Source organism: Mustelus asterias, chromosome 1, assembly GCF_964213995.1.
Source record: "Mustelus asterias chromosome 1, sMusAst1.hap1.1, whole genome shotgun sequence".
Classification (NCBI taxonomy): Eukaryota; Metazoa; Chordata; class Chondrichthyes; order Carcharhiniformes; family Triakidae; genus Mustelus; species Mustelus asterias.
Window position 1 is genome coordinate 169066840 of NC_135801.1, and position 9509 is coordinate 169076348.

At 46.1% G+C, this 9509-nt stretch overlaps 1 protein-coding gene across 3 annotated transcripts in view; it reads right to left on the minus strand.

Moving 5' to 3' along the window:
• haus1 (HAUS augmin-like complex, subunit 1) overlaps positions 1-4778 on the minus strand; it is a 44161-nt gene extending 39383 nt beyond the window's left edge. The window contains exons 1-2 of one of the 3 annotated variants that reach the window (XM_078222803.1): positions 4626-4757; positions 867-920 (exon numbers count right to left, since the gene is read on the minus strand). Coding sequence is in view for 1 of the 3 variants with exons in the window: in XM_078222795.1 (XP_078078921.1) it covers positions 4626-4646 (21 nt within the window). In the remaining 2 variants the exon portion in view is untranslated. Of the gene's footprint in view, positions 1-866; positions 921-4625 lie in introns of all 3 variants that reach the window. The other 2 variants (XM_078222811.1, XM_078222795.1) reach the window with 2 other exon arrangements.
• Between the last annotated feature and the right edge of the window lie 4731 nt (positions 4779-9509).

Sequence of the window (9509 nt, forward strand, 5' to 3'; positions counted from 1 at the left end):
TGCAGGAAGACTTAGACAGGTTGCAAAGTTGGGCCGAGAGGTGGCGGATGGAGTTTAATGCGGAGAAGTGTGAGGTAATTCACTTTGGTAGGAATAACAGATGTGTTGAGTATAGGGCTAACGGGAGGACTTTGAATAGTGTGGAGGAGCAGAGGGATCTAGGTGTATGTGTGCATAGATCCCTGAAAGTTGGGAATCAAGTAGATAAGGTTGTTAAGAAGGCATATGGTGTCTTGGCGTTTATTGGTAGGGGGATTGAATTTAGGAGTCGTAGCGTTATGTTGCAACTGTACACAACTCTGGTGCGGCCGCACTTGGAGTACTGTGTGCAGTTCTGGTCCCCACATTACAGGAAGGATGTGGAGGCTTTGGAGAGGGTGCAGAGGAGGTTTACCAGGATGTTGCCTGGTATGGAGGGGAGATCCTATGAGGAGAGGCTGAGGGATTTGGGATTGTTTTCGCTGGAAAGGCGGCGGCTAAGAGGGGATCTTATTGAAACATATAAGATGATTAGAGGTTTAGATAGGGTGGATAGTGATAGCCTTTTTCCTCTGATGGAGAAATCCAGCACGAGGGGGCATGGCTTTAAATTGAGGGGGGGTAGTTATAGAACCGATGTCAGGGGTAGGTTCTTTACCCAGAGGGTGGTGAGGGATTGGAATGCCCTGCCAGCATCAGTTGTAAATGCGCCTAGTTTGGGGGCGTTTAAGAGATCCGTAGATAGGTTCATGGACGAAAAGAAATTGGTTTAGGTTGGAGGGTCACAGTTTTTTTTTTAACTGGTCGGTGCAACATCGTGGGCCGAAGGGCCTGTTCTGCGCTGTAATGTTCTATGTTCTATATCAATTATTTTAAATACTACAAACTTAATCTGATGTCAAATGAGTATTTCCCATTTTCTTCTTAAATAATCAGATGAGCTAAAAGAAAAGGAAATAAATGAAAGCTCGATCCAGGTCTATCTGTAACAGATTCAATCTATTTTGTAACATTGTGCGTTATTTACATCTTGTTAAACTTTAAGCCCTTTTTATTCAGCACTTGAGAAATGTAAATGCTATTTTCCAGTACATTAAATAATCAGACACTCAAACCTCGATATTTACTGGAGCGGGATTTTCAAGTGGGGACAGAGGAGTTCTGAATTCGCTGATGTTGCAACTGTAGAGGATGCGTGAGTGATTGCTTCAAAGACACCACAGATATGTGGAAGTGGTGGAACTAGTGAGTCAAATCTGTCTGCACTGGCACGGTGGCACAATGGTTAGCATTGCTGCCTCACAGCTCCTGGGACCTGGGTTCAAATCTAGCCTTGGATGACCGTCTTTGTGAAGTTTGTACATTTTGGGCAGCACTGCTGCCTCCCAGCACCAGGGATCCTGGTTCAATTCCGGCCTTGGATCGCTATCTGCGTGGAGTTTGCATATTCGCTTCTTGTCTGCGTGGGTTTCCTCCCACAAAGATGTGCAAGTTAGGTTAAATTGACTCTACTGTCAGGAGGATTAGTGGGATAAATATGTGGGGTCATGGGAACAGGGCCTGAGTGGGATTGTGTCGATGCAGACTTGATGGGCCGAATGGCCTCCTTCTGCACTGATTCCATGATACATGATCAAGCTGGGTAAAATAAAGTTAAAAGCAAATTACTGTGGAATCTAGAATCTGAAACCAAAAGAGAAAATGCTGGAAAATCTCAGCAGGTCAGGCAGCATCTGTAAGGAGAGAAAAGAATTGATGTTTCAAGTCCAGATGACCCTTTGTCAAAGCTTTGACAAAGGGTCATCTGGACTCGAAATGTCAGCTCTTTTCTCTCCTTACAGATGCTGCCTGACCTGCTGAGATTTTCCAGCATTTTCTCTTTTGGTTTCAGATTCTAGATTCCACAGTAATTTGCTTTTAACTTTATTTTACCCAGCTTGATCATGTATCATGGGGGCGGCACGGTAGCACAGTGGTTAGCACTGCTGCTTCACAGCTCCAGGGTCCCGGGTTCGAGTCCCGGCTCGGGTCACTGTCTGTGTGGAGTTTGCACATTCTCCTCGTGTCTGCGTGGGTTTCCTCCGGGTGCTCCGGTTTCCTCCCACAGTCCAAAGATGTGCGGGTTAGGTTGATTGGCCAGGTTAAAAATTGCCCCTTAGAGTCCTGAGATGCGTAGGTTAGTGGGATTAGCGGGTAAATATGTGGGGGTAGGGCCTGGGTGGGATTGTGGTCGGTGCAGACTCGATGGGCCGAATGGCCTCCTTCTGCACTGTAGGGTTTCTATGATTCTATGAAATGCATAGGAACACCATCACTGACTAGTTCTCCTCCAAACCACCATCCTGCTTTTGGAACAATACTGTTGTTCCTTCATTGTAACTGGGTCAAAATCCACTGGAACATCCTCTCTGCACCAGATGGACAAGGAGGCAGCTCACCATCACCTTCAGGGCAATTAGGGAATTAAAAATAAGATGTCGACCTTGTCAGTTACACCAGCCTCCCATTAATTAATGAAAAAACCCTGTAAAGTAATTCAGAGTATTTTAGGTATTTTGGAATGTTTCAGAGACAGATACTATCTCATGACAAAATTCTTTATTTGTGTCAGGAAAATGATACAAAAGTCTAAGGTCACATACCAACCGTCTCAAGAACAGCTTTTTCCCTGTTGCCATCAGACTTTTGAATGGACCAACTCATTAGAATAAAAGCAAATTACTGCGGGTGCTGGAACCAAAGGGTCATTTGGACTCGAAACGTCAGCTCTTTTCTCTCCTTACAGATGCTGCCAGACCTGCTGAGATTTTCCAGCATTTTCTTTTTTGGCTACCTCATATGAAGTTGATCTTTCTCTATACCCTCACTATGACTGTGACACTACATTCTGCACCCTCTCCTTTCCTTCTCCCCCATGTACTCTATGAACAGTATGTTTTGTCTGTATAGCACACAATAAACAATACTTTTCACTGTATCCCAATACACGTGACAATAATAAATCAAATCAATTCAAAAAAGGATGATTCAGGCAAGACAAAGGGCTGGATTTACCTGTGAGGGCAGGAAACTGAAGTTTGGATTTTTGGGATAATAAATCAAATCAAATAAAAAAGGATTAAAATATATTTGTAGCACACCAGTGTGGTGACAATATGTGTAGAATCAAAAGAGAACAAGACAAATCTTGGGTTAAAGTGGGGGATAATCTTCCAAATTGAGTTAAAAGCCAAAATCGTATTAAAACCTGAATGCTGCCTCTGGGTCTTTGCGCTGAACTGTGACACCAGCAATTAAATAAACATTTCCCCAGCAGTGATTAATGCGAGAAGAAAATTCTGAATCGCTTAAGGGGCGGCACAGGTGGTGGCACAGTGGTTAACACAGTAAGAAGTTTAACAACACCAGGTTAAAGTCCAACAGGTTTATTTGGTAGCAAAAGCCACACAAGCTTTCGGAGCTCTTAGCCCCTTCTTCAGGTGAGTGGGAATTCTGTTCACAAACAGAGCTTATAAAGACACAGACTCAATTTACATGAATAATGGTTGGAATGCAAATACTTACAACTAATCAAGTCTTTAAGAGATGAAACAATGTGAGTGGAGAGAGCATCAAGACAGGCTAAAAAGATGTGTATTGTCTCCAGACAAGACAGCCAGTGAAACTCTGCAGGTCCACGCAACTGTGGGAGTTACAAATAGTGTGACATGAACCCAATATCCCGGTTGAGGCCGTCCTCGTGTGTGCGGAACTTGGCTGTCAGTTTCTGCTCAGCGACTCTGCGCTGTCGTGTGTCGCGAAGGCCACCTTGGAGAACGCTCTCTCCACTCACATTGTTTCGTCTCTTAAAGACTTGATTAGTTGTAAGTATTTGCATTCCAACCATTATTCATGTAAATTGAGTCTGTGTCTTTATAAGCTCTGTTTGTGAACAGAATTCCCACTCACCTGAAGAAGGGGCTAAGAGCTCCGAAAGCTTGTGTGGCTTTTGCTACCAAATAAACCTGTTGGACTTTAACCTGGTGTTGTTAAACTTCTTACTGTGTTTACCCCAGTCCAACGCCGGCATCTCCACATCATCGGCACAGTGGTTAGCACTGCTCCCTCACAGCACCAGGGACCCGGGTTCGATTCCCAGCTTGGGTCGCTGACTGTGTGGAATCTGCACATTCTCCCCATGTCTGCGTGGGTTTCCTCCAGGTGCTCCGGTTTCCTCCCACAGTCCGAAAGACGTGCTGGTTAGGTGCAATTGTCCATGCTGAATTCTCCCTCAGTGTACCTGAACAGGCGCCGGAGTGTGGCGACTGGGGGATTTTCACAGTAACTTCAATGCAGTGTTAATGTAAGCCGACTTGCGACTAATAAACAAACTTTAAAAACAATTGTTTGGATCTGTGCGAATTATCAAAGCCCAGAGCAGCTCCACTGGGGACACAGGGGGCGGCGCAGTCTTGTGATTGACAGCGATGCCGTCCAATTATATCACGCGTCAACGGCCTACCGCTCACGTACCACCAATCAGGTAGAGGGAAGTGGGCGGCGCGGACATTCAGCGGAAAGATCTCAGATATGTTTTAAATTGAAATCTTAACTTTAAGTGATTTTATAAAGTGTAAAGTTCCGTGTTTGATGGAACAATACTGTACCTTGGCGGCTTTGGAATCCATTTTTTAGGTTTTTTTTCAAAATCTGAAGTTCAGTTTAACGGTCGGAGGCGCTCGCGGCTTTTCGCGCCATCCTTTCGGGCCCGATTACCCAGACTCCTCCTGGCCCGGCCCGGCCCCGCCCCGCCCCGCTGTGTGACGTCATCCAGAGTCACAACGTGACCTTCGTTGACTGACAACACCTGTTCCCATGGGAACCTGGCCTCCTGGGTCTGCCAATTGTCACCTGTTCCCATGGGAACCTGGCCCCCTGGGTCTGCCTGTTGTCACCTGTCATGATGTGGAGATGCCGGCGTTGGACTGGGTAAACACAGTAAGAAGTCTCACAACACCAGGTTAAACTCCACAGGTTGTCACCTGTTCCCATGGGAACCTGCCCCCATGGTCCGCCTGATGTCACCTGTTCCCATGGGAACTTGGCCCCTAGGGTCTGCCTGTTATCAGCTGTCCCAATGGGAACCTGGCCCCAGGGTCTACCTGTTGTCACCTGTCCCAATGGGAACCTGGTCCCAGGGTCTTGCTGCTGTCACTTATCCCCATGGAAACCTGGCCCCCAGGGTCTTGCTGCTGTCATCTGTCCCAGTGGGAACGTGCCCATGGGAACCTGGTCCCAGGGTCTGCCTGTTGTCCCTTATTCCCTTGGAAACCTGGCCTCAGGGTCTTGCTGCTCACCTGACCCCATAGGAACCTTGCCCCAGGGTCTACCTGCTGTCACCTGTCCCCATGGGAACCTGGTCCCAGGGTCTTGCTGTTGTCACATGCCCCAATGGGAACCTGGCCCAAAGGTCTGCCTGTTGTCACCTGTCTCCATGGGAACCTGGCCCCAGGGTCTGCCTGCTGTTAGCTATCCCAGTGGGAACCTGGTCCCAGGGTCTTGCTGCTGTCAATTGCTCCCCTCCCTGGAGTCATACTTTGTACAAGGCTATGGATCAAGCGCTGGTAAATGGGAATAAGTGGAAGGTCAGGTGTTTCTTATGTGTTGGTGCAGCCTTGATGGGCCGAAGAGTCTCTTCTGCTCTGTATGATTCTATGAAGAGAAAGAGGTGACAGAGTGGTATCGTCACTGTACTAGTAATCCAGAGACTCAGGGTAATGCTCTGGAGACCCGGGTAATGCTCTGGGGACCCGGACCTGACAGCATTTTTAAAAAGCTGGAATTAAATGTTTAACGATGACCATGAAATTCATTGGTGATTGTTGTAAAAATCCATCTGGTTCACTGATGCTCTTAAGGAAGGAAAACTGTCGGCCTTACCTGGTCTGGCCCACATGTGACTCCAGGTCCACAGCAATGTGGTTGACTCTTAAATGCCCTCAGGTATGGGCAACAAATGCTGGCCCAACCAGTGATGCACGCCTACATCCCATGAATGAATAATTAAAAAAAGCTACGGGTGCAGAAAATTTGAAATAATAACAAAAATTGCTGAGAAAAGTAAAGAGATGGGGAATTTTATGTTATTCCTTCATGGGATATGCGCAACACTGACTATGCCAGCTTTTTGTCACCCAGCTTTTTGGAGGGGGCACAGCTTTTTGTCTGTAATCATCCTTTGAGGGCAGTTGAGAGACAAACCATATTGCTGTGGCTCTGGGAGACATATGTAGAGTAAGAGTTTTAACAACACCAGGTTAAATATGTAGGCCAGACCAGACAATTTCCTTCCCTAAAAGGACTTTAGTGAATACGTTGCGAACAAGTGATGGACGGGGAAAGGTCAAAGAAAGGTCTCTGATCGGATGGAAGACAGGAGAGATGGAATGGCAGAAGATTTAGTTATTCAGGCCCAAAAGGAAATGGTGATGGAGCAACAAAAGAAGCCAAATATGTTCTGATGAAAAGGTATCAATCTGAAGGGTTAACTCTCCACAGATGCAGCCTAGTCTGCTGTGCATTTCTAGCAGTCCCTATTTTTAGTAAACAAAAGATGAGCTGAGAGCGGCAAGGTGTGCTGCTGTCTGAAAGCAAACATCAGAGTAAAACCAAAACATGTAAAGAACAGGAAACCAAATGGGTTAGAGTTTACATCGTCAGCTACAGCAGGATTATATTCAACCACAATCAGTAACCTCATGGCCTGGCATATACCCCACTCTACCATTACCAGCAAGCCTGGGGATCAACCCTGATCAGTGCAGGAGGGCATGAGAGGAATAGCACCAGGCGTACTAAAAATGAGGTGTCAGCCTGCTGAAGCCACAACACAGGACTACTTGCATGCCAAAACAGCATAAGCAGCAAGTAAAAGACAGAGTTGTGCAATTCCACAACCAATGGTTTAGATCTAAGCTCTGCAGAACTGCCACATCCAAACATGAATGGTGGTGGACAACTAAACATCTCACTGAAGGAAGAGACACCACAAACGTCCCCATTCTCAATGAGGATGCCCAGCATGTCCGTGCTAAAGATAAGGCTGAAGTAAAAAAAACTATAAAGAAAGGTAAGATGGATTATGAGAGTAAACTAGGTCAGAATGTAAAAACAGATAGCAAAAGTTTCTACAAATATATAAAACGAAAAAGTGTGGCGAAAGTAAACATTGGTCCTTTAGAGGACGAGAAGGGGGATTAATAACTGGAAATGAGAAAATGACTGAGGCATTGAACAGGTATTTTGTGTCGGTCTTCACAGTGGAAGACATAAATAACATACCAAAAATTGATGACAGGAAGGCTATGGCAGGTGAGAACCAGAAACTTTCATTATCACGAAAGAGATAATGTTGGACAAGTTAATGGGGCTAAAGGTAGACAAGTCTCCTGGTCCTGATGGAATGCATCCCAGGGTACTAAAAGAGATGGTGGGGGAAATAGCAAATGCACCAGTGGTAATTTGCCAAAATTCACTGGACTCTGGGGTGGTTCCCGCAGGTTGGAAAACAGCAAATGTGAAGCCACTGTTTAAAAAAGGAGGTAGGCAAAAGGCGGGTAACTATAGGCCGGTTAGCTTAACTTCTGTAGTAGGGAAAATGCTTGAATCTATCATCAAGGAAGAAATAGCGAGACATCTGGATATAAACTGTCCCATTGGTAAGACGCAGCATTTGTTTAAGAAGGGTAGCAAGAATAATCCAGGTAATTACAGGCCGGTGAGCCTTACATCAGTGGTAGGGAAATTATTGGAGAGGATTCTTCGAGACAGGATTTATTCCCATGTGGAAATAAGTGGATGTATTAGTGAGAGGCAACATGGTTTTGTGAAGGGAAGGTCGTGTCTCACGAACTTGATCGAGTTTTTCAAAGAACAAGAACAAAGAACAATACAGCACAGGAACAGGCCCTTCGGCCCTCCAAGCCCACACCGCTCCCTGGTCCAAACTAGACCATTCTTTTGTATCCCTCCATTCCCACTCCGTTCATGTGGCTATCTAGATAAGTCTTAAACGTTCCCAGTGTGTCTGCCTCCACCACTTTGCCCGGCAGCGCATTCCAGGCCCCCACCACCCTCTGTGTAAAATACGTCCTTCTGATATCCGTGTTAAACCTCCCCCCCCCCTCACCTTGAACCTATGACCCCTCGTGAACGTCACCACCGACCTGGGAAAAAGCTTCCCACCGTTCACCCTATCTATGCCTTTCATACTTTTATACACCTCTATTAAGTCTCCCCTCATCCTCCGTCTTTCCAGTGAGAACAACCCCAGTTTACCCAATCTCTCCTCATAACTAAGCCCTTCCATACCAGGCAACATCCTGGTAAACCTCCTCTGCACTCTCTCTAAAGCCTCCACGTCCTTCTGGTAGTATGGCGACCAGAACTGGGCGCAGTATTCCAAATGCGGCCGAACCAACGTTCTATACAACCGCAACATCAGACCCCAACTTTTATACTCTATGCCCCGTCCTATAAAGGCAAGCATGCCATATGCCTTCTTCACTACCTTCTCCACCTGTGCCGTCACCTTCAAGGATCTGTGGACTTACACACCCAGGTCCCTCTGCGTATCTACACCCTTTATGGTTCTGCCATTTATCGTATAGCTCCCCCCTACGTTAGTTCTACCAAAATGCATCACTTCGCATTTCGAGGAAGTGACAAAGATGATTGATGAGGGTAGCGCAGTAGATGTTGTCTACATGGACTTCAGTAAGGCCTTTGACAAGGTCCCTCGTGGCAGACTGGTGCAGAAGGTGAAGTCGCATGGGATCAGAGGTGAGCTAGCAAGGTGGATACAAAACTGGCTCGGTCAAAGAAGACAGAGGGTAGCAGTGGAAGGGTGTGTTTCTGAATGGAGGGCTGTGACACCTGGTGTTCCTCAGGGATCAGTGCTGGGACCTTTGCTGTTTGTATATATATATATAAATGATTTGGAGGAAAATGTAACTTGTTTGATTAGTAAGTTTGCGGACGACACAATGGTTCGTGGATTTGCGGATAGCGATGAGGACCATCAGAGGATACAGCAGGATATAGATCAGTTGGAGACTTGGACGGAGAGATGGCAGGTGGAGTTTAATCCAGACAAATGTGAGGTAATGCATTTTGGAAGGTTTATTACAGATAGGAAATATACAGTAAATGATAGAACCCTTAAGAGTATTGATAGGCAGAGGGATCTGGGTGTACAGGTACACAGGTCACTTAAAGTGGCAATGCAGGTGGAGAAGGTAGCCAAGAAGGCATACAGCATGCTTGCCTTCATCGGCCAGGGCATTGAGTTTAAAAATTGGCAAGTTATGTTGCAGCTTTATAGAACCTTAGTTAGGCCGCACTTGGAATATAGTGTTCAATTCTGGTCGCCACACTACAGAAGGATGTGGAGGCTTTGGAGAGAGTACAGAAAAAATTTACCAGGATGTTGCCTGGTATGGAGGGCATTAGCTATGAGGAGAGGTTGGAGAAACTTGGTTTGTTCTCACTGG